General features: G+C 52.0%; 2 protein-coding genes across 6 annotated transcripts; one reads left to right on the top strand and one right to left on the bottom strand.

Annotated features, from left to right (window-relative positions):
• SMPD1 (sphingomyelin phosphodiesterase 1) lies at positions 1-4,178 on the top strand. Its single transcript, XM_004589980.4, has 6 exons — positions 1-756; positions 1,113-1,885; positions 2,442-2,613; positions 2,818-2,894; positions 3,102-3,247; positions 3,390-4,178. The coding sequence occupies exons 1-6, from the start codon at positions 442-444 to the stop codon at positions 3,797-3,799; spliced, it is 1,893 nt and encodes a 630-aa protein (XP_004590037.2). The 5' UTR covers positions 1-441; the 3' UTR covers positions 3,800-4,178.
• On the bottom strand, positions 4,179-27,048 carry APBB1 (amyloid beta precursor protein binding family B member 1). Of its 5 annotated transcripts, none has more exons than XM_058663469.1 (14): positions 26,755-27,048; positions 19,505-20,248; positions 14,191-14,369; positions 14,034-14,090; positions 13,864-13,949; positions 13,691-13,754; positions 13,143-13,292; positions 12,664-12,791; positions 12,182-12,296; positions 11,952-12,036; positions 11,618-11,701; positions 5,321-5,436; positions 4,984-5,160; positions 4,179-4,895 (listed from the first exon to the last, which is right to left on the bottom strand). In XM_058663469.1, the coding sequence occupies exons 2-14, from the start codon at positions 20,232-20,234 to the stop codon at positions 4,728-4,730; spliced, it is 2,139 nt and encodes a 712-aa protein (XP_058519452.1). In that variant the 5' UTR covers positions 20,235-20,248; positions 26,755-27,048; the 3' UTR covers positions 4,179-4,727. The 5 variants fall into 5 exon arrangements, with proteins under 5 accessions (XP_058519452.1, XP_036353899.1, XP_058519451.1 ...); XM_036498006.2 differs by having other exon boundaries at positions 14,191-14,366; positions 26,755-27,033; XM_058663468.1 differs by lacking the exon at positions 26,755-27,048 and adding an exon at positions 26,394-26,513.

Here is a 27,048-nt window from a genome sequence, read left to right as displayed (position 1 = left end):
CTGCACCGGCTGTGCACCTGACAGCTGGTGCAGGTGTCTGCGTGCGTGTCTGGTCAGAGGCGGCGCCTGGGACCTGGGGAGGGATCCCATCAGCCACACCAGGTCCAGCCCGGGAGCACCAGCGCTGCGGCCGCTGTGGTTTCCTGCAGCTGTGGCTTCCAAGCGGTGCCCCTGGTTAACCGCGCGAGGGGCGAGATTCGGGGCGGTCCCGGGCGCGCCCCGCGCTCCGCCCCCACCTACTTGACAGGACTCTGGGCGGCCACGGGGATCAGCTGTTGCTGTTGCTGACGAGAGGAAGAGGAAGGGGCGGAGCTGCTTTGCGGCTGGCTGCTGAGCAATCCGCCGGCTTAGAAGGGTGATCGGGTGTCCCCAGCGCCTCCGGGGCCCTGAGGGCCGCCCAGGGTCAGACGGGCGACCTAGCCCTGTCTAGGAACCCTGGCGATGCCCTGCCACGGAGCGTCACCTGGCCAAAGCCCCTGTAGATCCAGCCGAGAGCCAGCGCCGCCGGCCAGGTCCTGGGAGGCCCCCCATCGCCTCCGGGCACTGCTTTGGATGGGCCTGGGCCTGACTCTGGCACTCGCTCTACCTGACTCCCTCTTTCTCGGGACACCGGCCCAGGCTCACCCTCTTCCTGCCCAAAGCCACCCTGCGCAGTTCAAACGCGTAGTGCCCCGGCTCCGGAATGCTCTGGGATGGTGGAACCTCACCTGCCCTGTCTGCAAAGGCCTGTTCACTGCCATCAACTTCGGGCTCAAGGTGAGTGCTTTGTGGGGCTGAAGTGGAGGCAAAGTAAAAGGGGAGGAGTGAAAGCAGGTGCACCTCCCCCCCGCCGGGGTCCAAATATGTCCCTGGTGGAGCAAGTGGCACCTACAAGCCTTTGCTGAGTTTGTTCCCCTTGGGGACCCCTGCCTACCTGCCACCAGCATTTCACTATGAGCCTTGAGAAGTAAGCCAGCTGGCCAAGTGGAAGCCTGAAAAAGATGCCAAGGGGGAAGCTCTGGCTGGCACTGCCTGAATCCCTCCCGGGGGGGAGGCACTGATGGGTCTCAGGGAGTGTTGGCCTGGCCCCTGCTGTGTGTTTAGCTCCTCACCCCTCCTGCCTCCCTCCACAGAAGGAGCCCAATGTGGCCCGGGTGGGCTCCGTGGCCATTAAGCTGTGTAACATGCTGAAGATAGCACCACCCACTGTGTGCCAGTCGGCTGTCCACCTCTTCGAGGATGACATGGTGGAGGTGTGGACACGCTCGGTGCTGAGCCCCTCCGAAGCCTGTGGCTTACTCCTGGGCCCCACCTGCGGCCACTGGGACATCTTCTCCTCCTGGAACATCTCTTTGCCGGCAGTGCCCAAGCCACCCCCAAAACCGCCCAAACCTCCCGCCCCAGGGGCCCCGGTCAGCCGTGTCCTCTTCCTCACTGACCTGCACTGGGACCATGACTATCTGGAGGGCACAGACCCCAACTGTGAGAACCCATTGTGCTGCCGTAGGGGCTCCGGCCCCCCCCCTGCCTCTCAGCCAGGGGCCGGGTACTGGGGTGAGTACAGCAAGTGCGACCTGCCCCTGCGGACCCTGGAAAGCCTGCTGAGCAGCGTGGGTCCGGCTGGCCCTTTCGAGATGGTATACTGGACAGGTGACATCCCTGCCCATGACGTCTGGCAGCAGTCACGTCAGGACCAGCTGCGGGCCCTGAACACTGTCACGGCCCTTGTGAAGAAGTTCCTGGGACCTGTGCCGGTATACCCTGCTGTAGGCAACCACGAGAGCACACCTGTCAATGGCTTCCCACCCCCCTTCATAGAGGGCAACCACTCCTCCCGTTGGCTCTATGAGGCGATGGCCAAGGCGTGGGAACCCTGGCTGCCTGCTGAAGCCCTCAGCACCCTCAGGTATGTAAGGTCCATGAAAACCCTGGAATGCAGAAGACAGGTGGATGGAAGTGAAATGGGGAGTTGGAGAAACCTAGCCGTTATCTCTGACTTAAGGTCTCAGCGCATCTCTGTCCCTCCCTAATGTGATGCCCCCGTCCCTTCCCATCCTGTTCTCCAGCTTCCCTCCTTCCAAGGACTCATAGCTCTGCATTTCCCAGCCAGAGTCTCTACTCACATTGACTCTGCAACTATCCCCTCCCCCACATTTTCCCACCCTGCTCAAGTCCAGATCATCTGCTCCTGGAAGGCTCTTTGCTTCCTGCTCCAGCTTGTTCTTACCGCTCCCAACTCTTAGAACCCTCAGCTCTCTGAGCTGTTCCCTTCTGCCCACCAGCCCTGTCATCAGTGCTGCTGGATCTTCTGTCAGTGTGTGAGCTCTTCAGGGTGGGGACGAGGTCATGTGTGCTCCCCCCCGCCGCCTTGCCCTCCACCCAAATGTCTAAGCACAGAACCGGGCGCCCAGGGTCAGATTTATGAGGAAGTGTTCACATCCCTCATGTTCCCTTTGTTGCAGAATTGGGGGGTTCTATGCCCTTTCCCCACGCCCCGGTCTCCGCCTCATCTCTCTCAATATGAACTTTTGTTCCCGTGAGAACTTCTGGCTCTTGATCAACTCCACAGATCCCGCTGGACAGCTCCAGTGGCTCGTGGGGGAGCTTCAGGCTGCTGAGGATCGAGGAGACAAAGTGAGGGGATGGTGGTGGGATGTGATGGAGTGGGTGCTGCTCAGGGTGGGGGAGAAGCGGGCTTCTGTGGACCTGGAGCACCTGGGAGCAGGGCAGCTTGCTTTCCCAGTGAGCCCAACCAAAGCATTCCCTGGGGGTCCGGTCTGTGGTCATTTTTGCAAATGCTTTTCCCTGATACATACCCTTAACTCTCCCCTCACCCAGGTGCACATCATTGGCCATATTCCCCCAGGGCACTGTCTGAAAAGCTGGAGCTGGAATTATTACAGAATTGTAGCCAGGTAGGAGGCAGTAGAGGTGAGAGCAGGAATGGAGGGGTGTGAGGGGATGGAAAGTCAAAGATGGAGACTTCCCTGGCCACCTTCTCATGCCTGTCGCCCCACTAGGCTACTTATTCCAACAGGCTGGAGAAAGAGAATGTTGGGTCTCCCCAAATCTTCCTCCTCCTCCCCAGACACAGCTGACTGTAACTGCTCTTTTCTGGCCAGGTACGAGAACACGATAGCTGGTCAGTTCTTTGGTCACACTCATGTGGATGAGTTTGAGGTCTTCTATGATGAAGAGACCCTCAGCCGGCCGCTCTCCGTGGCCTTCCTGGCACCCAGTGCCACCACCTACATCGGCCTTAATCCTGGTGAGTGAGGGGAGGGGCGAGGGTGCCTCCCATATCCTGGAGTAGATGGGATAGCATTCTGAGCCTGTGAGAGAAAGGCAACAGAAGGTGGGCAGGAGGCGTGGCCCTATCTGAAAATGCCTTTTATCTCCTTTCCTTATAGGTTACCGTGTCTACCAAATAGATGGCAACTACTCAGGGAGCTCTCACGTAGTCCTGGACCATGAGACCTACATCCTGAACCTGACCCAGGCAAATGAACCGGGGGCCAAGCCACACTGGAAACACCTCTATAGCGCACGAGAAACCTATGGGCTGCCCAATGCACTGCCTGCTGCCTGGCACAACCTGGTATACCGCATGCGGGGTGACACACGACTCTTCCAGACCTTCTGGTTTCTCTACCATAAGGGCCACCCACCCTCAGAGCCCTGTGGCGCACCCTGCCGCCTTGCCACTCTGTGCGCACAGCTCTCCGCCCGCTCTGACAGCCCGGCTCTATGCCGCCACCTGGTGCCCGATGGGCACAACCCAGATGTCCAGAGCCTGTGGTCAAGGCCTCTATTGTGCTAAGAGTCCCAGAGCGCAGAGCTAGGCAAGTTCACATCTTCAGAAAGGAGCGAAAGCTCAGTGTGGCTGAGATTCATTCCTTCAAGGACATGCCATGGAGACCCATCCAGGGCCTCAAGCACATCAGGATAACAGGCCCCTTTCTGCTGGGGCTGGTTTAGCTGGATGCGGGAGGAGCTTGCTCTGCCCTTGCTTGCCATCCAGTTGCCCTGGGGCGGCCAAGGTTCATGGCCTTGGAGCTCAGGCCTAAGCTGACAATGCCCTGGGCATCCCAGACTGGAGCTCTCACCCCAGGCCCGTTTGCTGTCCAGCGTGGAATGCTGCACTGCTCCCTGTTATTGATGTTGCTGGGCTGTTAAAATAAAGAGACTGGGACTCCAGATCCCTGTGTGACTGCCCCACTTTATTCTGCCCCAAGAGGCCAGGGCCAGGGGACCCTGGGAGCAAGAGCACGGCTGAGAGTCAGCAGTGGGGTGATGGTGAGGTGCGGGTTGGGGAAGACACACACAGGAGTGCAGACAGTTTATTAGTGATATCAGTACAGTGGAGGTGCCAATGGGGCAGGGGAGAGGGGACCCATGCCTGGACCAGTCCCTTCCTCCTTCTGCCCCTGTTGGGCCTATGAGGATGGGGCCGTGGCCGACCCAGTTCCTCTTGCTGTGTCTGCAATACAGGATGGAGAGCCCCAGGCCGGCCTTGCTTCCTGCTTTCCTTGTCATTGATCCAGTGTAATCACTTCCTTGAGGAGGACAAGTCTCTCCCTCCCCAGCTCTGGGGCAGAGAACCACAGCTACTAGGGAGAGGCAGCTATGGGGGAGGGGAGTGGGAGCTGAGGAGGCCTAGGGACAGCCTCCAGGGCCCCCTCCCTGCCCCACGCCCCTGAGTACCCTGGGGCCCAGCACAAACAGGTGGAGGGAGGAGGGGGGCTTTTTCATGGGGTATGAGCCCCCAGGCGCTTGGGCTTGAGGGAGCCCCAAAGCGACTGCACGCCCCTGCGTACAGTCCACCCTACACGCCGGGCCACGGACTCAGCGGGCGGTGCAGGGAGGCAGGAGGTGGAGGCCTGGGAGCGGGCATCTAGACACTTCTGGTAGCGGAGCTGCAAAGAGGTGACGGGCCTGTCACTCTGGCCAGCCCCTCTCCATGGGGCCACTTCCTGCCCACCCCTTCGCCACTGCCCTGCTTACCATGCACGCAGCCTGCACGGCCTCAGAGAGGCTGGCAGCATTGGGCTCGCACCAGAACATGTGGCAGCAGAAGGAGGCTGGGCCGGCAGCCATAATGAATGCAAACGTGTGGACATCTCGGCCCACAGCCAGGAAAGAGAGGAACCGTACCCGACACTCCCCGAGAACTGCCTCTGTCTGCAGGGAGGAGGAAGCCAGGTAAGGGAGAGACACTTCTCCCCGCTGACCCTGTGCATTCCATGGAGGTGCCTAGGTCTTAGCAGCTGCTCTTCTCCTCACCCCCAGACTTCCCTCCAAGGCAAACACAGCCGTGCCTTCTCCTATCCCGGGGCTTTACCTGCTGGTGCAAGATGGTGAGAGTAGCAGGGGCAACGTTGACATGACTTGGGGTCCATTGTTCACGACTGCTGGAGGCCAGGACCGACTCCAGGGCCCCATTAATCACATCTACCCCTGGAAGACATAGACGTGGACCACTGAGGCAAGGGAGAGGGACAGCTTGCCCCTGGATTTCCCAACTCCTTCTCCACCCCCTCACCTCCCTACAGCCCTAAGGGAGATGCTGCCTGAGCACCTCCTCCTGGGTGCTCAGAGACCAGACATTGCCTACCTGAATTTTACTATCTCAGTTCCCAGCTTGGGTCTTCACTAACTTTGCCTCCTAAATGGAATGATGTGCCCACCTCCTAGTTTGTGGCTTTCAGGAATTCATCTGCTTTCTGTCACATGCTGTTCCACGACACAAAATGACTCCCGTCAACCAGACCAGTCCTCTGCTCACCATTGAGGCAGTATTTACTTTGTGTCATGCTTATGCTAAGTAATTATAGTGGATCATCTTATTTCTGCTGGCACAACAATTTCACCCAGATTCTTTTATCACTTTTTTTACAGATGAAGAGATTAGATAATAGGTGTTCATTACACAGAGGAAGGGGCATCTGTCTTTCCCTACCTCTTCTTCTTTTTAAGACTTATTTTTATTATGAAGTCGGATAGACATAGAGGAGGAGAGATAGAGAGGAAGATCTTCCGTCTGATGATTCACTCCGCAAGTGACAGCAATGGCCGGAGCTGTGCTGATCCAAAGCCAGCAGCCAGGAGCTCTTCCGGGTCCCCCACGTGGGTACAAGGTCCCAAGGCTTTGGGCCATCCTTGACTGCTTTCCCAGGCCACAGGCAGGGAGCTGGATGGGAAGTGGAGCTGCCGGGATTAGAACCGGCGTCCATATGGGATCCTGATGCGTTCAAGGCGAGGACTTTAGCCGCTAGGCCACCGTGCCAGGCTCTCCCTACCTCTTCTTTTATTTCTAGTCTTTAGAATGAGAAAGTAGTTTTACAATCTTTGATCTACTCAAGAATGTAATGTTCATAGGCCAGGAAACCCAAAGTTCTTCCTTGTTTTTCAGATAAACCAATTCTTCCTTGTAACATAAGGTCCTCCATCCTGCCTCTAACTGCTGTCAAACATTTCCACTCAGGACTGACATGTGACAGTGAGAAAAGCAGCCACCTGTGATTCCAACATCCCAAACTGGTGCTGGTTTAAGTCCCGGCAGCTCCACTTCCCATCCAGTTCCTTGCTAATGTGCCTGGGAAAGCAGTGGAAGATGGCCCAAGTGTTTGGGTCCCTGCTACTCTCATGGAAGAACCAAAAGAAGCTCCTGGTTCCGGTCTTTGGCCTGGCCCAGTCCTGATCATTGAGGCCATTTTGGGGAGTGAACCAGCAGATCAAAAATATTCTCTCTCTCTCCCCCCTCTCTGTATCTCTGCCTTTCAAATAAATAAAATAATGTTTAGAACATACCCACCCACACATATTCATACTTCCACTCATGCCCCCTACTTCTGCTCACACTCAGCAAGAACCAACATGGGAGCACACAGCTTGGCACAGGCACAGGTTCCTGCTCCATGCCTGAGCTAACAGTGTGAGTTATTGTATCTTTACACATGTCAATGCCAAGAGCACATGTCTCTCTTGTCCACCTGAGACCTTCTGTGCCTTTCTATGCCACCAGAAGTAGACTGTGCAGACCCTTCGTAGGTAGAGGAGAAGGCAGAGCACAAGTGCCTTCCTTGGAAGTTTTCCTCAATCACAACCTTGCTCATATTACCTCTGCCTAGACCAGGCCAAACTCTACTCCCAAGCAGGCAAGCTCTCCAAAAACCTGCCTCGCTGGAGCTCTCAAGCCTCTTATTACTGCTCCCCAAGCTCCAAGTGATTTATGTAGAATTATTATCATCTGGGCCTGGCGAATGGCCTGCTAGGCAGATGGGGAATAGAAGGCAACCAAGGAGAATGCTCTCAAGGGATACAGACTACAGCTGAGGGAAAACCTCCGTCTGGAGTGCCTCCCCCTCCTCGACTGTCTGGGACACCCTGGATTCTCATCCTTCAGGGCTCTACTCTTGATCTGCCTGGACGCCTTCCCTGCTGCAGGCCAGGGAGAGCAAGCCTGAGACAACATCCTGTAATCGCTTTTTCCACACAGACCTGTGACCATCTCAAACCCAGAGACTAATTCATCTCCATGTCCCCAGTCCTAACTCAGGGTTTACCTGCTGAAGAAATTCCAGATGCATGAGTAAGTCACCCCTGAGACAGCATTGGCAAATACACACACTGGTAAGAACCATGTAAGACAGGAGCCTACTAGAAGGATGACAGTGCAGACAGGAGTGGGTGAGCCAGGTCAGACCGTAGAGGGCCTCAAAGACAGGCAGACAGGTTTGTTCATATTTAGGCCACAGCAATGGGAAATCTCTGAGTTCATGAATATAGAAAGTACATTAAGGTCAAACTGCTGAATATGCAGACGGCACAGCATGGGTGGGATCTAACCTTTCTGGAGGATCAATATGGAAGGATACAAGCAATGAAGCAACGTGATCTGTAAAAGGACTCTCAGATTTGGTAAGAACTAGGATTGAAATCTACACCCTGACCATCAGTCCCAAAATTCCCAACCCTCTTACTCTGCTGTGCTTTTTTTCATGTCACATAGTATATAACTTACCTATTTAACTGTCTTTACTTGCTAGAATGTAAGTTATTTGAAGGTAGGGATTTTGGCCAGTTTTATTCACTAATGGATAACAAGGGCTGGCATAGTAACTTGGCACCAGTCAGGTACTTCATAATCCTTTACTAAATGAATGAATGAATGAATAGTGCAGCTTTGGGAATGGTCAAGATTAAACAAAGAGATTAAAAAGAGGGTATAAGGGGCCTGCAATCTGACACAGTGGATTAAGCTGCCACCTTCAGTGCTGACATGCCATACTGGTATCAGTGCAAGTTCCAGTTGCTCTGCTGATGATCTACAACCTGCTGACAAGCCTAGGAAAGCAGTGAAGATGGCCCAAGTGCCTGGGCCCCTGTTCCCACATGAGAGCCCCAGATGGAATTCCAGGCTTCTGGCTTTGGCCTGACCCAGTCCTGGCCATTGTAAATCTCTCTCTCTCTCTCTCTCTCTCTCTCTCTCTCTCTCTCTCTCTCTCTCTCTCTCTCTCCCTTTCTCTCTCTCTCTGTCTCCCTTTCTCTCTCTCTGTCTCTCTTGTTCTCTCCTTCCCTTTCTGTAACACTGCCTTTTAAATAAAAATTTCTTAAGAGAGACAGAAAACAGTTATGGAAATGTATAATGATGGAGTACTGGGGTCTACTATATCCAGATGTGGGGGGTATAAGGCAACATGCATTCCTGCTTCCAGAAGAAAGATGGATTCCCAATGAAACTGTTGGAAATGTATAGACAATGGGATGTTGGACTGTCTGACTTTGTACCAGCAATGTTGAGGTACACTTAAATAAGAGACTGATGGAATTATAATTCCTTATGCAGTGGGAGTTTGGGGGGAAATCCCAGTCTATATGAAATTGTTACACATAACTCAAAAATTCAAAATAAAAAATATATATCTAAAAAAAGAGAGAGAAAGGGGAGTATAGGATAAAGTATGCCGTGAGCTGAGAAACCACTGATGCACCAGCCCTACACTGCACAGGCCGATGGAGCCCAAAGGGCAGTCAACAGACACAGGCCATTTATTTAGTAGTGAATACCTGTGTATGGTAGCTATCCCAAAAGAGCAGATACAAGAATAGGATAAACAGCTAGAAGAGTCAACAAGGGTTTAGAAGTTGAGGGTATAGAAGTAGGAACGAACAAAAGCAAAGGTACAGGGATCAGCCAAGCCCCCCTTTTGTTCCCTGAGCATACTCTCATCATCTCCCATTCCAAGTCTTTGGCAGTCATTAACTACAACCAGAATCTCAATCCTCTCTCCAAATGCAAGCCTTCCAGTGAAATGTCAGCTCAACCCAATCTCTTTGAAGAAGGGTTCCCTCTCTGGAAGTATGGTTTTGGTCCTTCAAATCATTGTGGGCTGAGGGGAAGAGCAGAAAACTGAGGATGTCCAGGACTTGAGTCAGGCATATCATTTCCTGGTTCTGTAATCTGAGGAAAGCTTCATTCATGCATGCACTTATTCATTCAACAAGTATTTGTTGAGCTCTTTGTGTCTTGTGGCAGGACATTCAACTATGTGGTCTCCCTCTCCTCTCCTGGAAGTTTCATTCTCCTCCACCCAACAATTTTATGTGGGAGAGCCTCAAGGCAAGGCCTTGCCCTATTTCCCTTCCTGCTCCAGGATGTTCCCTTTCCAGGGCCAATCTACTCCACACCCATAGCTGATTACCCCTATTACCCAATGGTGTCCAAACATTTATCTCTAATCCAGCCCATCCGCTCCACTCATACCTGTAAACCCAGTATCAGCTCAATTTCCCAAAAGGCACCTAAAACTCATCGTGTTCAAACCAAACAGTTTCCACATCAAAACGGACCTCTTCCTCTTCCTCTGCTCTAGAAGCCAGAAAGTCACTCAGTGCCTCTGTTCTTCAATCTGCACTCCCTCTGCAATCGTCTACTGGCTTTAACTGCCTAAGGCACCTGTTAAACACCACATCCCTCTTCAGCTCCGCTGCTGCCCAGAATATTCCCACTATGGGCCCTAACAGCCACAGGATCTTCCTAACTAAGCTCCCCACTTCCACATCCACTTCTTTCTCCACTGTACAGGCAGGTGAGATTTATAACATTTGAATCTGATTATGTCAAGAGCTCTTGTTTAGAGAAACTTCTCCATAGCTCCTTGCTACCCATAGGCTGAAGACCAAATCATTAAGGTTTCCCAGAGAGGTCCCTCAGAGTGTGACTGCTGACCACTCTTAGCCTTATCTGGCACCACTGGCCTCTGTCTTCCAAATACCAAAACACCTCCCACTGAAGACCTCTTGCCACTCGGTTCACTCTGCCTGGAACAATAACCCTTGCCTCTTCTGTCTCCACTTCCATCTTACTCAGCCTCATTAGCTTCTACTCATTGTTTTTAATCTTAGTTCAAATATCATTAAAACAGGGAAACCTTTTCTGAGTCTCTGCTTCCCACCACACACAAGGTAAATGAAGTTGCTCTGCTACGTCTTGCTGCTTTCTTTCAATGAATGACTCCGTTTAAAGCCACATACTGTGTAATTATTTGATTGACTGTTGCTTTGTTTTTCTAACAAATCTCTGTGAAAGATGGACTGTAGCCAATTTTCTCCCAGTGCCTCACACAGACACTGGTACGTGGCAGGCTTCAGAGACATTTTATGATAGTTACTACGAAGTGCTAAAAGTATGAGCGAATTATATAGTCTCTTCTCTGGGTTCCTCATGCCCAGGATAGTTCAAAGAGTGCGTGGAAAGGGGTGAGTGTTTTGGGCTACACAACTGCTTGGGATGCCCATATTCCATTTTGGAGTGCCTGGTTCAAATCCTGGCTACTGTGTGCTTCCAATCCAGCTTCCTGTCAATGCACCTAGGAGGCAGCAGATTATGGCTCAAGGGTTTGGATTCCTGCCACCCAGATGGAATCCCTGACTCCTGGCTCTGGCCTTGCCTCATTCTGTTTGTTGCAGGTATTTAAGGAGTGAACCAGCAGATGGAAGAGCTCTCTCTATTTGTCCCTCTTTATCTGTCACTCTTCCAAATAGTTTGTTTTTTTTTTTTTAATGTTTTAGGGACCAGTGCTATGGCAGATTAAATCACCTGTAGAGCCAGCATCCCATACGGGCACTGGTTCAAGTCCCAGTTATTCCACTTCCAATCCAGCCCCCTACTAAAGCACCTGGGAAAGAAACATAAGATGCTCCAAGTGTTTGGTCCCCTGCATTCACGTGGGAGACCCAGATGAAGCTCCTAGATCCTGGCTTCCATTTGAGGATTGAATCAATGATGGAAAATCAATTGCAACGCCTCTCACTCTCTTTCCCTTCCAACTCAACCTTTCACACAAATGAATCATTAAAAAAATTTTAAACCTATACATAATGGGGGTTCCTTCAGAAAGTTCATGGAAAATGTAAATTATTTTAAAATATATGGATTTGAATATGGATAAAAGATACAGGTATCTTTTCATACCATTTTCCATGATTTTTTTTAACCCAGCCCTAGTTGTTGCTTGGTGTTTTGACCATGCAACACCTGCCTCCCAACACCACTGCAACTTTTCCATAGGAGGCAGGGTCCAGGCAAAGGGTCTGCGACGAGCTTTGGGATTAACAGAAGGGTGGACACACATACCCACAGGCTTAGCAACAGGCACATTCCCCAGGTAATAGACTTGGAACTTCTGTACCAACTCATTCTTAGGTGCTGGGAATTCCACTGCAGGAAAGAAGAGAAGGCTCAGTTGTGGTCACAGCACTGGTTCACTCCCCATCCCCACCACCAGGGCAGAAGCCAACCACTCCCCTAATCCAGCACCTCTTCCTCTGACTCCCTTGGACTCCCTCCATCTATCTAATCCAACGTGTTCAGTCTCTGTGTGTTCATTTTTCAGGAGCACGTGCCTCCACTTGGGTGGCTCCACCTCTGCCAACACAGCTGAGTTGGGCCTAGTGGGGTTGACACTGACCTTGGAAAGGGACATCCACGAGTTTAGAGTGGTCCAAGGAGAGTCCATTGACCAAGCAGCGGGCACTGCGCCGTTCAGCCATGATCTGAAGAAGAAAGGAAAGGAAGGGCGCAGCATGGGAGATTCTGTTACATCTGTGCTGCCCCTGGAGCCCTCCCCTCCTCATGACCCCACCCATGTCCTTGTAGAGCAAAGGTGGCAGCTAGTCCAGGGAGCAGAGGGAGCCGTGCCTTAGAGCAGATCTCATGCAGGCTGGTGGCGATGTTCTTGGCAGGTGCCTCACAGCGAAACACGTGGCACTTGAGCATCTGGGTCAGCTTATCTCGAGCTACGTAGGCAAAGTCCCTGTGGGGGGAGGGGTACCTCAGTCTCTCCCAGTGCCACCCCATCCTCCTGCCCATTACAGCTCCTCCAAGGCATCAGCCCTCAGATGTGGTGCTGTGGTTGCTGCCTTCTGGGGGAGGAGTAGACAGGCAAACATGCTGAGGTGGGGGTAACAGGCCAGCACAGCAGGCAGGGAGGGACAGGACAGGATAGAGGCAACTTGGGTGCTTTGTGTCTGGTCCAGGTGTGAGAAGGGACACCAGCAAAGGAGACAGGCATATACCTCTCTCTGGGTCCAGCAGCACAAGAGAGACAAACAACACAGTTAGGGAGGAGGACTCTAGCTGCTGGATGGGCCCCCACCCTGGACCCCAGGCCCTGTTCCCACCTTCCACTGTCCCGCCCGACACCCCACACACGAATGCTGACAATGGGCTGGGCATGCAGCAACGCCTGGCTCTGTGGCTCCACCAGCTTCAGAGTCTCATCCTCCAGCTGCAACAGCAGATTCTTGCCCTGCAGGTCCAGGAAGAGGCACTCAGTGGTAGCCCAGCAGGGAAGGGGGCTGGTCTCAGCCACCTCAATTGCTGGAGACATCAGTCACAGCTCTAGGGCTTCTGTGTTGATGTCAGGCTGCCAGCTCTGCAGGTGGCTCTCCTGTAGAAGTCACATGTCATTGTTCTCATGATTCCTTTGAGGTTGGGTAACCCTCTCTCAATGGGGTCATTCGTCCATCCCAAAGGGCTGCTGCCTCTTTGGGGTGGGCCAACGCTGCCTCTCCCAATCCTTCCTTGGGCACTCAGACCACTCATCTCATGATTTCCTTCGCACTTTCAAAGTACCACCACACCTGAGTCAGGCCCTCACCTCCCCCCAGCCCCCAGACATGGGGTCATGCAGATTGTTTTTGTGGTAGGAGAGTTGACGGATGCAATTGTTGACTGCCACACTGCTGCGTCCAGGTGCCAGCTCTTCCTCGGTCATCTCTACCCAGCCCAAGGAACGCACAGCGAAACACTGCCAAACACAGAACAGAGGTGGGGGTAAGAGGGTATGAGTCGAAACTGCAGGAGCCTCCAGCAGGGGCTGTAGGAGTTCGGGGAGCAGGGGGCAGTCACTGGAAACTTCCCCACACAAGAGCAATTATGGAGATCTCAGGGGAGACCTGCTGGTTCAAAGCTCCCAGGAAGCATCTGTGCCAAGCCTAGAAAGGTTCCCTGCTGGTCTACCAGAGTTGAAAACTCAAGTACCTCCAGCTCAGACTAGGGGCTCTGTGCTGAGAATGACTGAACTCCCAACTCAGGACCTAGGGAGCTATACTGAGACCAGAGACACCCCTAGAACACAGCAAGAGGGGTTTGTCCTGCACACAGAGGGATCCCAGCCTGCTGAAGGGGTGTTGGTTTTGAACAAACCTTGATCCCTGGGCTGGCATTCTGTGGGGACAGCTTCTCCTCCTCTTGGGGCAGTGGATCTGGGCTGGAAGCAGATGGTGATGCTTGGCACCCAGCCTCCATACATGGAACTGTCCCACGGTCCCCTCCAGACAGATCCAGCCTGCTGCCAGCCCACTGCACTGGCAACTCACCTGATGCTTTGCGCTGTGAAGGGCACTGCCCCCTCTTCAGGTTCCTTCAGTCCCAACTCCATGGGGGCCTCCTCACTAGGCTCATCCTTGGGAAGAGAATCAAGGAATCAGGAAGAAAATGATGTCCCTTCTCCAGCTATTACTACAACAAAACAAATCCCCTCACCTACCTTCCAAAATTCTCCATCCTCAAAGCCTTCTCCATGGGAAAAGCCTGTCCAGGTAAGCTGAAAGGAGGGATGGGAGCAGAGGGAGGTTGGCTTATCCAGTTCTAGCAGCACACTCCCCCTCCAACCTGGGCAGAGAACAGCAGGCTTGTGACCTCACCTGAGACTCCTCTTGGGGGCTGTTCCCCTGGGAGGGGGAAGCCCGGCCAGGGGGCTCCCACTGAGTAGTCCCTGTTGGGATGTGCCAGTAGTAAGTCCCTGACGTGTCCTGGACCCTCATCCATCCAGCCGGCAGGTCGGAATCCGTCTCGAAGGCGTTGGGGTTCCAGAAGGAATCTGCTAAGTGGGAGACTTGTTGAGGGTAAGTCCAACCAATAAATAGATGGTGGACACCTCTGCTCAGCCCCTTCCCCAAGAGCCCAAGTTGAGAAGAAGGGGTAGGGAAAGGGTACAACCAAGCAAAACATGGTCCCTGCTTCCTCTTAGGGCAACAGACTGGAGTCACCTCTTGAGGGGCCACCAAGAGAAGGGGGCATGGCTCAGGACTCCTCCTGATCCCTGCTACTGGCTAATGTGGCCACATGGAGGGAAGCAGGCAGGCAAGGAGAAAAGAGAGAAGAGAGGAGGGAATGAGGGAGGTTAGGTGACCCCAATTCACATCAGTTCATATATCATAGAAACCCATGTCTCTGGGTATACAAGTGCACAGACATGTAATACACGCCAGCCTCACCACACACCTGTGTAATCACACACACAAAGCTTGGCAATCTACAGAAAACGTCAGGACAGCAGGAATCACATAAAAGTGCACATGTGTATGTTGGGGCAAGCACATGCACCAATTTCAGCCACATACCCATGCAGACACCATGGTCAAAGCCATATATACCAGGCCCCAATACACTCCACAACAACCCCAACATACATGTGGGTTTCACACACTCAGACACACAGCATACATTAAGATCTGTCACATGTATGGAGACACTAGCTACTTACACCTTAACCTCTGTCATACACAGATACAGACAAATCTGTTGCACACACAACACACATCTGTACCACACAGCCCTCCTTTGCCGGCAGAATCCCACCATTCCATTCCTGGAACCCAGCTCATGTATCCTGCTTTCCCGGCCAGCTGCATCCCAACATCACACCTCACCCTGGGCTGTCCCTCACCTGGGCTGCTGTCCTGCAGGATGATGGCCAGGAAGAAGTCCTGGGAGAACATGGTGCTCATTCCTGGCCCCTCCTGTCTCTACCCTCCCTCCTCACAGCCCCTCCAACCTGGCCAGCTGGGCTCACAGCCTGGTGCTGGGCTGCAGAGAAAAGCTCATCCCACCCCCTTCTCACCAGGGCAGAGCGTCTGCCAGGCAAGATCCTCCCCCGCCCGGAAATCACTGGGGAGGGACCAGGACCACCAGAGGAGGGAACTTCCTCGGGGTGGGGAAGTAAGGAGGAAGGGAGACTCATGAGACCCCAGCCTTTTCTAAACACCTCTTCTTCTTTACCCTGGTACCCCTCCCCTAGTCCCCAGTCTTCATCGCCCCACCCCACCCCCAGCAGTCTCCTCAGCAGTACAGTCAATCCCAGATTCGGGGAAGCCAGGAAACTTAGCCCCTCCGGGAATACCCCCAGCCACCTGAGGCCCTGCCGAGCCTATATGGCTCAGCATAAACTGGGTGTGGCCTTAAAGTCCCCAGGGATCTCCTCCCATCCCCAGAACCTGCCCAGCAGTTTACATCCTGGGTGGGTATTGAGGGCCTAGGCCCTAGAAAGCATGAGGTTGAGCTTGGGGCCTCCCAGCACCACCCCCCTCACCTGCCAGGGCCCAGCTAGGCTGCAGTGTCTCCTCGGCAACCGCAGCACCAGGACCGGCTGGGAGCGCCCAGACTGCTGACGTGCTTCCCGTTACCAGGGAAACCAGGAATCCTGACTGGTCCAAGAGGCAGCACTGAGGGACAGGCAGTCCCAAGACCCAGGCTGCTGGGCAACCAGGCACAGAGTGGCTAGGAGTGGGTGTGGTTACACCAAGGTGGATGCACACCTGATGGGAGATTAGGTAGCCAAGGTGCCTCACCCTTCTCAGCTTCCAAATGAGGTGGGCCCCCAGATGCCTGATAAGGAGGGGCTTCTCCAGCCCATCCATCAGGCAGCCACCACTGCCTCTCCTTCCCCCACAGCACTCCTTTCTGACCCTAGGAAATAAAATCTGCAATGTGGACCTGACACTTGGCTAAGGCTCAGTGAACATGTCCTCCCAATACCCTCCACTGACCTCAGGATTCTCCTGTTAAATCCTTCCAGGAACACCAGCAACCAGAGCTTCCTCCCTCTGCAACCACGGCCCACTTGTAGAAGGGTCAGATACTTCTACAAAAGGGGGCTGGTTCCCCATCTCCTGACTGAATCAATCTCTCTCTCTCTCTCTCTCTCTCTCTCTCTCTCTCGCATACACACACCTCCCCCCAATCCATCTGCCAGCCCTGTCAGCCAGCACCTTCCTGCTTCAAAGAGCTTCATCCTTCCGATCTGTCCTGGAGGGGCAGCTTCTCCCCCTTGACCATCTGGGAGGCCCTTCTGGGGCTTGGCACATCTCCCTGAAGTACGGCCTACCTGGGTCTTGGCTTCCACACACATCCATCCACCTTTGCTCCTGCGCCATTTCACGCGGATGCTCACACACAAATCCTAATGCTTGTGGCTCCTGCAGGCCCTCACACAGTGCTCATGAATCATTTCTCCATTCACAAGTAGCTCAATGGCCAGATCAGGTATGGCTATTTTCTCAGAAATCATTGCTTCAACAAACACTTGCTCTTCTTTCAACCATGATCTAGGCTATCTTTTTATTTTTTTTATTTTATTTTTTATAATCTGAATTTTTGCAATAGCCTCAAAACCCTCTTCCTATCTAGTCACCTCCAATCTGGGCTGCACACTACAGCTAGTATGATTCTTCCGAGATGCTAAATGAATCAAGTTACCATCTAGCTAATATACCTGTCTGTTTTTTTTCATTACTCTCATTATAATAGTCCTTATTTCCCCCACAGGTTTTGTGTATTAACATCTGTCCCTCCCTCGCCCTTTTTCTCTGACCACTCCCCACTTGCCCTGTCTTTCTTTGTTTGGGATATGCCTATCATCTGCTCACAACCCAACCCCCCTCCTCTTGACCTTCAGACATCAGTGTAAAGGTCACTTCTCAGAATGGACCCGCTCCCTTCCCCCCTACCATGCACACAGGGAGGTTCAGTGCCCCTTCTGCACCTCCCCTACCCAAGAACTTATCACCTCAGAGCCTCTTGGTTTCTTTGTCTTCCCAATAGACTGTGAAAACCCAAAAGACATAACATTTTTCACTGCCTGCAGCTCCATCCTCCTGCTGCTAGAGGCTCATGGGTACCGCCACCACAGTAACCACTCTGAAGAGCCACTGGACAGCAAGGTATCTCTTTTGCCTGTGACTCATACCCACAGACTAGTAATCTATAGCCTACAGGCTGATGCAAGCCTCAGATAAAACTTGTATAACTTGCACAATAATCTTTAAAACCCACACTTTCCTGCTAACATTCAGAAATTGGGATATTTGACATCAATCTCTATTTCTTAGTTTCCCTGGAAATGGTTCCATCAGGGCAACATAATCCCCTAACACAACTCTAAAAGTGGCCTGCTGGCATGAAGTAAGGGTTTTTTCCTTCAAAGGGAGTGCAGAAAACGATCACTGATGACCACAAAATCACAAAAAGAGAGGCAAGCAGATTTCACATTCAGTTAATGCTTCAAGACTGAAGCATCCTCACAAACACCAAACACAAGAATGCTTAAATCTGAACCTGATCAACACTCTGGAAATAACAACAAATTCACAGGAAATCCAGGGCAAGAGGAACATGTGAAATCTCAAATCAGGGAGAGAACCTGAAAAAAATCCAGACCCTGGAAATCCCAGGACAAACAACATGGTTTCTTCTGTTAAAGAAAAAATAGGACAACTGCAAAGAAAAACTGAAGACAAATGTAAGAACTTACAGCTCAAAGGAAACTTTCAGAGTCATGTAAATCACAGAACAATTTGAATACTAATTCGCAACATAAACTTTTAAAAAAGTGGCACATTTATTGGGTATGATAATGGTACTGTGCTTTTTAAAAAAGAGTTTCATCTTTGACAAATGAATAAGTAAATATGCAAATGAACATATCTATTTCAAAATAACCTGGGCTGGGGTCCAGGAGTGGACATAGAGGTAGCATGATCAGTTAAATATGGAGGGTCCTTCAAGAAGTTTGTGAAAATGGAATTAAAAGGTATTTATTTGGCAGACAAAAGATTTTGAAAACCATGCATTTTTTTTTCAAAATATGCATATTCTACAAACCTTCTTGAAGTGACTATGTGTCAAAAAGTTGTTGGATCACTAGGTAAATCAGGCTCATGACTCTGCTTCCTGCAGTTCTGCAGAGGTTTGAAAATATATGTTTTAGTTCTGCCAAGGAGGATGGTTTGCAGTGTGGGCTCATCTGAACTGTCTGCCCTTTACAAAGATTCCAGGCTGGAAACAGTCTGCAAGGCGCTGGCTGTCTGGCATGAGGAGAGTCTTTCTGGACCTATTCTTCCACTCCCATGCATGGAACTCCATGTGACACTAGCAAATAAGGAGATATCACTCACTTAAATGAGACCTATTTAAAGATTTAGCCTTGGAACCTTAGTATCTATCCTTCCTGTCCAAACACAGAACACATTAATTCTTCCTCAATTTCATGCATTATAGTCAACATCCTACTTCTGATAAAACTGCATCTTTGCAATAGTCAGTGTGGTGCTCTGCATAGAGCTTGCAGGTTATAAGCACACAACATTTCTGGAGTTCTGTAGGCAGGTCCTGGATGCCCTCTCCAGACCTGGCCTCCTGAAACCGGACAGAATGCCCCAAGTGTATTTGAATGCATATTGTTACAAGTATTGGTGGCAGTGGAATAGCGGGCCAATAGTTTGGGCCTGGATCCAAACCCGTTTTTGAGCTTACTTCTACTGTATCTCACACAGTCTGGCTGAGGAAGTCGCTAAATCTCTTTAGCTCTTTTTAGATCTCTTCAGATCTTTAGATATTTTTTCTAGCATCTGTAAAATGGGTATAATAATCTGTACTTCACACCATTATGCTGAGGAATAATTATGATAATGGGGAGAAAAGTGAGCTATTTGGTAAGTGCCCAATAAACAGACTTGTCTACACATTCCAAACACAACGGCATGCATAATGGATAGATCCAGCCATCAAGATGTGCAAGATGGAAACAGTTGACAAACTGCCCACTTGCCCTTTGAATAAGAACACTTGGGAAGGCTCTGTTACAGACCAAGGACATGGGCTCTGTAACTTATACCCATGCTGGCCATGGCCTCTGACCTCACACCCTTCCCCATTCCCACATGAAGCTGCATAAGGTACCTGTGTCTTCCGGGGAGCCATAGGAGGGACTGCCCTGGGATAAGGTGGCCCAGCTTGAGTCCTCATCACTGGCTGCACTGTTGCGCATGCCAAACAGGAGGCTGGCACTCTTGCTGTGTTCCCGGGGACCATCTGTGAGGGTCTGGGGCCCAGAGGGGGCTTCCACACTCTCCAGGGGCTCTGGCAGCCCTGGAGGAGAAGACAAGTCCTCCTCCTCCTCCTCCTCCTCCTCCTCATCCTCTTCCTCATCATCCTCTTCAGCCTCTCCTGCTGCCTTCTCCTCTCCCTCATCTGGCCCATGCCCTTGGGTGCTGATGATCAGGCCTGGTCCTCGAAGCCCTCGGTTAGTCGCGTTGTGAGCCGAGAGTTCCAGCTCAGAGTACAGGTGCATCAGACCTTTGGGGCCCAAGGGTGCTGTCTCAGGCTCCTGGCTGGCCTCTTCCGCCAGGGTCATGGTCACATTGCGGTTCTGGTCACGGTGAGCTGTGGCAGCCCGTCGGAGCTGGTTCTGGCCCTCCTTTAGCCACTTGGCATTGGCGGGGCCTGGCTCAGGCCCACCGCCCTCCCCCATGGCACTGCGCAAGTCCTTGGGTCCCACAGCTGTTGCCTGCAGCTTGGCGTTGAGCAGCTGGTTGTGAGCAGCGTGCAAAGGCAGGGGTAGGCTCAGTGCAGGGCCTCCGTGGCTGTTGGCATTAATGGCCGATTGGCTCAATGATGATGGAACAGACATGGCCTTGGTAGATCCTATGGAATGGGAAATAGAGATCAGGTTGAGCCTCAGGGTAGCACAATGGCATTTCTGCTTCTGTCCTCACCCACATTTCCCCACGCTCAGGCCAACACACCATAACTCCATGTGCTATTTTCCCATTGAGAATTACTGGGCTCAACTTCCATCCCCACAATATCGCCCCCCACTACAACTCAGCCATGTCTGCAGCCAACCCTGTCTTCCAAATTCCCCAGATTTGAGCTTTCTGGAATGGCACAGCTGGAGCATACTCTGCCTTCACTCCCACCAGCACAATGGCTCTCTGTGTGTCCCCAACCCCCAGCTCCTCCAGCCGGGGCATACTGTACCAGGGACACAGTGGCATGGGACTGGCTCATGCATTTTGGATACTAGACACTGACTGCCTCTTCCCTCCTATTACGCTGCCATCCAGAAACCCACCACTGGGAGCTGCCCAAGCTGTATCCCTGCATCATAAATCACTGAGCTCATCCAGTTCCCAAACCCACCCCTCACCAGGGATTGTGTGGGCTGGAGAGAATGAACATTCTAGAACCAGCCCATGAGGAAGCGGAAGGTACATCACAGAAGAAGGGCATTTGGCTCCAATTCATGCTCCTTTGGTGAACTGAGGCTACATTTTGGTGATATATCTATAAAGCATTTTGCCACATCCACGACTTAGCAATCCCCAAACTCTCCCCTCACACCTAGCACCATCTGACAAGCTAACTTTCATTATTTACTTGTTTAATGGGTGCCTCTCTCATGACCCGACTGTGAGTTCCAGATTAATGAGGATTTTTCTTTTTGAATATTTTAATTAATTAATTAATCAATATTCTGACTTTTTAAGGATATTCAAAACAACATTCTTAGTGCCTAGCATAGTCAATAAAGATTTGCTGAATGAATATATGAATCTGCCCGCCTGTCTTCTGCAGGCATCTCCCCTGTCAGTGTCAGAAACTCCTGGCTGTGTGACTGTGACTTCGCCATTGCTCTTGGTGCCCCAACCAAACTCCACCTGCCCTTCAGAAAGGGAGCTCTGTTCTGTGACCGCCTGCCCCTCCCCTCTTCCTTGGACTTCTTGTCACAATCCCTTCTGAGCATTACTTTCTGCTCCATGGTTTCAGTTCAACTCACCCTTCCACTCTCTCTGTTCCCAGGGATCTCACTCCCATGGCTTAGCCCATCCCTCCTACTCTACCTCATCTTTTATTGCTCTGTTCCTCTCCTTCCCAACCCTTCAGCATGAATTACATGCTCCTTGCACCCTCGCTGGCCTCCACCTCGTAGTTCTTTCTCCCTGACCATTCACTAGCCATTCTTGCACATCCTGAGCCCTCACTGTGCTACTGCTCTCTTCTTTCAGCACTGCCCACTATTTTGTTCTCTGCTTCCTTGATATTACAGTTCTCTTTTCTTCTTCTACCTGACACAAACTCTCCCGCCCTTGCAGAGCACCTCAAAAGCAGTTCAGTTCTTTCTTTCTGATTCCCACTGCAGTGTACTTGGACCTCGATTTTCTCACCATACAAGTCTTCCTTCACAACTGCCAATTTCCCCAGCTCAGGTGCACAGCAGTGAACTCCACGTTTGGTTACCTGAGCAAGACTTCCCAGTGTTTATCTGTGGTGCACGGTCCTGAGGGAGGAGCCACAGCTCATCTTTCTATGCCAGACCCTAGTACAATGCTACATGTGTCTCTGTAACATAAATGAGAAAGAGCTTCTGTCCATGTGTCTGCCTCATGTGTAACTGCTGGTCTGTTCAGTGCCGCTCCACCTGGGCTATGAGAAAGCTCATGGTCACTGGGATAAGTGAAGAGAAAAACAGACAGCTCTGCCTCCACCCAGAACCACAGTAATCGTCCAAAAATGGAAACCAGATTGTGTCACTCCCCAGTTCAAAAATTTAAAGGGCTCACCACAGCCTTTAGGATAATATCTAAGCTCACTGACAGACTGTCCAAGAGCCCTCTTAAGCCAATCTCAGACCTGGTCCCCCTTCCTGCCTCATCATTCCTTATACTCCAGCCACAAGGATGCTGATGGATTCTGGAACAAGACTCTTACAGCCCAGGTATTTGCTTACACTGCTCCTTAGGTCTTGAATCCTGGCTCCCTCTATAAGGACCTCTGCTTCAGTTTCAGAATTTGGCTCCTAAGCAGGCTTCCCTGGCCCTGAAGTGACTATTCCCTCCTATGTATCACACAATATTCACTACGGCACTTCATCAGAGTACCTGAGGCCATGTCTTACTAAATTTCACATTCCCATCATAATGGCATGTGCTACATGTTTGCCACCAAGCGGGCCATCATTTGGAAGGAAGGGTGGGAAGGAGTACCCACACAAAGTGATGAGAGGACTAGAAGCCAAGTTGCTCAGAAGTGGCTCTGGGGGCCCAATGGACTGGAGTTGAGCAAAGGGGGTGTTTGGGAGAGTTCTGGAGAGTGATGAGGAACTCCTGAGAGGGAAGATGGGATTAGAGTCCTGGACAGGGAAGGGCTGAGATTTAGGAGAAGGAGGAAAGGGGGTAGCTTAACCAAGATTCTGGTTCAAAGATTGTGGCAGGAAATGAAAGACCATAAGACTGTGCCAAGCTCAGAGGACCTTAGAAATCACGTTCCTGCACACTAAGAGGAATGCTACCAAGAAGAGCATATGTGCTGTGAGGCTGGGACTGTGAAAGGCCTGGTCAGCTGTCACTGTGTCCCCTCACAAACCCTTTGTGAGGAAGGGCAGCCCTGCCAGTCTGCTCACCAGGGCAAAAAGTTCTGGGTGGGAGAATGGGGAAGTTTCACCAAAGCTGTTAATGCCTGAGCATCTAGCCCAAAGCAGTATGGTCACCATCTCCTTATGTTTTAAAATCAAGAAGAGGACCAGCCACCCAGTGTTATCATGAAGAAGCACAATCCAACCTCCCCTCTCACTGAAGTTATCAATGCCTGCATCGTCTCAAATGATGGAAAAAGCCCAGTGGGTCCTATCTCAAGATAGGGAACTGAGCAGGGACATCAAGTGAGGAAGTATAAGAAGCGGTTACTGAGCTGTTAGAAACTTGTATGAGACCACAAGACTAGGGAGAAAGCCTTGCACAGTCTTCACACCTAACAGCTTACTTCATGCTGGGAACTATGGTAGGCATGGGGGGAGAGTAGTAAGGAAATGGTCCCTCCCCTGGAGGAGCTCACTGTCTAGGCGAACACAATTCCTGAACAATTCACTCCTAAGCAGTGAATGTATAACCGTGCCTGTTCATACAAGCACTTTCTACTTCTCGAATGAGTGACGGAGTATTACAGAGGAAGAAGAGCCTGGGGCTTACTCCAGTGCACACGAGTGCTTCCCCACCTCGCTCCCTGAGGAGAGTGTCCCCTGCTAATTGATGAAAGGAAGAGAAATTGCGAGTTAAGGAACATCCTCAAATTCAGCAACCTTGGCACCCAACCTTTTCTCTTTCTTTCCTAAACCCACTGTTTCGCCTCTAATTCAGATCCCTCCTATCACTTCTTTCCAGGTATTCAGCACTACCATTTATCCATTGCTCTTTGGCATAACCACCCTCTCCTCAATGAGATTCACTATTTCCCAACTTGTAAACAAAGTGTTTCTTGACCCAACAATGGTCCAGAGCCATATGCCACCCTATCTCTACTCTCCTACACACAGGCAAACTGCTTAAGATTTGTCTCTACTCACTATTGCCATCTCTTCACCTCCCACTCACTGCTCAACCCTTCCCAACATGACTGGGTAACAGCTCCCACCCAAATCAACATGATGCTTATGCCATTTAATCTAACACACTTGCAGCCCTTATCGTGTCTGTACTCTCAGCAGCATTTGACCCCGTTAACCTTTCATCCAACCGTCATCCATGGCTTGCACACTCCACAATTCTCATGTTTTTCCTCTAGCTCTGGTGATTGTTGACTCCTTTATTTCCTTTGCTGGCTCATCTTCCTCCATCAGCCATTGCATACTGAAATCCCCCACAGCTTGCTCTTGGGCTGTTTTCTCTTTACATTCTATATCCTATATAGGTATTCATTCATCCCCACAGCATCAGTTATGCCTACACATTGGTGTTTACTAAATTTACCTGTTCAGTGCAAACCATTCATCTGACTTACAGACACAAACATTCAACTGGCTACTCAACATCTCCACTAGGATGTCTCAAAGACCTCTTGAACAAATATATCCATTCTTGCGTCTCACTCCCAACCACTAAAGGCCCTGGCTCATGAAGCTTGGCACCCAGCCTTTTCTCTTTTCTAATAATATGACCAGCCATCCTTGACATCCTACTAGCTTCTTCTACATTCAATTCATCCCCAGGTACTTGTCATTTTCCTTCTGAAAACAAACAAGCAAAAAAAGCCTTCTGAACTTCGCTTACTCCGTGCAGCTGTCACCACCAACGATCTATACCAAGGACAAAATCCAAAGAACACAATTCTTAACAAACCCTCAACTGTGCAGCTCAGCCTGTCTCTTGCCTTCTGTTCTGCCCCAATTGCCCTCCTTCCTTGGATTTCTCCCCTTACCTTAGCCTAATTTAACTGCTACCTCTCCTTTCCATCGTAGTTCAAATTACCTGTTTTCAAGGATGGCTTCTTGCACCTCCTCCCCCATCTTCATGGCCACATTAGCTTCTGCTCCTGTGTGCTCTTAAGACACCATACATCTTTCCTTCACTATGTTTACAATACTCGTAATCTACACTTATTTGATTTTCATCATAGATTGTCAGATGCCTGGACAAACAGGAGCTGTTCTATTTTCAGTACTATGCTCCATATGTATTAGGTGCTCAAGACTCATTTGTTCAATCAATAGATGATCAGATGTATTTTTAAAAAGGATTTCTCTGGGTGCTATGTTAGAGGAGATAGAGTATACTGTTACAGCTGTCAAGGGAAAAACAGCGGTAGCAGTGTGAATGAAGTGAAACTAATGGACTTGAGGACAATTTAAGCAGCAGATGTGCTAGCACATGGTGAAATCAGATGCAGAGGGGTGGGGAAGAGAAGGAACCAGGGCAGATGATTTGAGATTTGAAGATTTGGAATCCTTGCTGTACATCCAAGGGGATGTCAGAAGGATGGCTGGATATATATGTGTGGGGACTTTACGAGAGAGGTATGGGCTAGAGATATGATTTGGAGAGTCGTCAGCACACCTATGAAATTTGGAGCCTTCAGAGTGAATAAAATCCTCAAGGAGAAAGAACAGAAGAGACAAGAGTGCGGGACAGAACGCAGAGCCTCACCTCTGAAGAGGAGGAGAAGCAGGGCAAATGATAGAGAGAAGCAGACAATGCCCTGGGAGAGAAAGCAGGGAGACTTCAAGGAGCGGCAACTGCCACACGGCACCAAATGCTCCTCAAAGGTAAGGGGATAAACAGGAAAACATCCACAGGAGCTCGCTGCACGCAGGTGTTGGGTGACCTTGACGTGGTCAGCTTCAGTGGGTGGCGGGCACCCAAGACAGAGTGAAGTGGTTTGACAAATGAATGGGAAGTGAGAAGTGCGGGCTAGGTCTGGGCTTTGCAGAGGCAAACAGCTGGGCCTATAGCCTGGGGAGTCCAGAACACAAGAGACGCAAGGACAGACTCAAAACAGGTTCAGAATAGCCTCTCAACTGGCAGTGGGGAACTGCTGCTGAAGAGCGCTCCTCAGAGGGCTAGGCCTGCTGGCCGAGCTGGACGCACAGCTGGCCCCAAGGCACACCCCTCGCTACGAATGCAGTGTGACAGATCCCCGGCCAGGGAAGCCCTGCTGGAACCCCTGAGGCCGCCTCCCCACCCCACCCACGTCCCCTTCCCAGCCCTAAACCTCCCCTCCCCCATCTCCCACGGCCCCTCGCTGGGAGTCCTCTATATTCGCGCTCCCTCCCCCTCCCGTCATCCCGAAAGAGCTCTGGAAAGGGCCGAGAAGGGATCGGCGGGAGGACCAAGGCGGATCCCCGCGAGGGGGCCAGGAGGGCGGTCTGAAGGCGCGCGGCGGGAGGACGGGTGGGGGAGGGCGGATGGGGCCTGGCCGGGGGACCTGGGCCGCGGCGGGGCAGGGGATGCAGCGCTGCCTGCCGCTGGGACTCAGGGTCCAACCACCGGGGTTGGCCCGGCCCATTGGTAGCTCCTACCTGCGCGGCGAGGCCCCAGGCCCAGGTGGTGGAGATGGCTCAGGATGCGGGGCTCGGGCTCCGCCGCGGCTTCTCCATCACAACATCCCCCGCCCAGGAGCGCGCGGGCCGCGGGGGCGCGCCCCGAGAGACGGGGACGCGCGTGGGGGGAGGGGCGCCATCTTGGGCCGGGCGCGGGCGCGCGCGCTGCAAGCGGGGCTGCACTTGCCGCAGCTTGCCCGGGGGGAGGATCCGCCCTGCCTGCCCCGCGGTCCGGTTCTGAGTGCTCCCCCCACCGTCGCCAGCCAACCTCCCTGCGCCCGGGGCCCCGGAACCCCTGCTCAGCCCGGCACCACCCTCCGCTGCGGTGCCACAGACTCACCCTGCGAGCCGCAGGGCCCCTTGCCCCGCACAGCCGCGGGGCGACGCGCCGGCGAGGTGGGAGCCCTGGCGGCAGCGGCCGTGCGGGGGCCGCGGCCGCGGGGAGGGGCGCGGAAGAGGCGGCCTGCTGGGCTCCTGCGGCAGCGCTGCCCGTTGTCCGGGTGGGGAGGCGAGGGCGCAGCGCTGCTGATAATAATAGCTCGCAGTTATTGACCGCCTCTGTGGTGCCAGGCTCTCTGTTCAACCGTTTGCTGGCATCTACTCCACAGATCACCTCTGTGGAATCGCCACAATG

The sequence above is a fragment of the Ochotona princeps genome, chromosome 4 (genome assembly GCF_030435755.1).
Source record: "Ochotona princeps isolate mOchPri1 chromosome 4, mOchPri1.hap1, whole genome shotgun sequence".
NCBI lineage: Eukaryota > Metazoa > Chordata > Mammalia > Lagomorpha > Ochotonidae > Ochotona > Ochotona princeps.
This window is presented reverse-complemented; position numbering and strand designations above follow the sequence as displayed.

Excerpts from the sequence above, each read along its gene's own strand:
- APBB1 (XM_058663469.1), bottom strand. The coding sequence starts at position 20,234 with ATGTCTGTTCCATCATCATTGAGCCAATCGGCCATTAATGCCAACAGC. Across the intron at positions 14,370-19,504 it reads TGGCTCCCCGGAAGACACAG|CAGATTCCTTCTGGAACCCC; the intron begins GTACCTTATGCA and ends TCTCCCACTTAG. Across the intron at positions 14,091-14,190 it reads GCCCCCAAGAGGAGTCTCAG|CTTACCTGGACAGGCTTTTC; the intron begins GTGAGGTCACAA and ends CCCTCCTTTCAG.
- SMPD1 (XM_004589980.4), top strand. The coding sequence starts at position 442 with ATGCCCTGCCACGGAGCGTCACCTGGCCAAAGCCCCTGTAGATCCAGC. Across the intron at positions 1,886-2,441 it reads GAAGCCCTCAGCACCCTCAG|AATTGGGGGGTTCTATGCCC; the intron begins GTATGTAAGGTC and ends CCTTTGTTGCAG. Across the intron at positions 3,248-3,389 it reads CTACATCGGCCTTAATCCTG|GTTACCGTGTCTACCAAATA; the intron begins GTGAGTGAGGGG and ends CTTTCCTTATAG.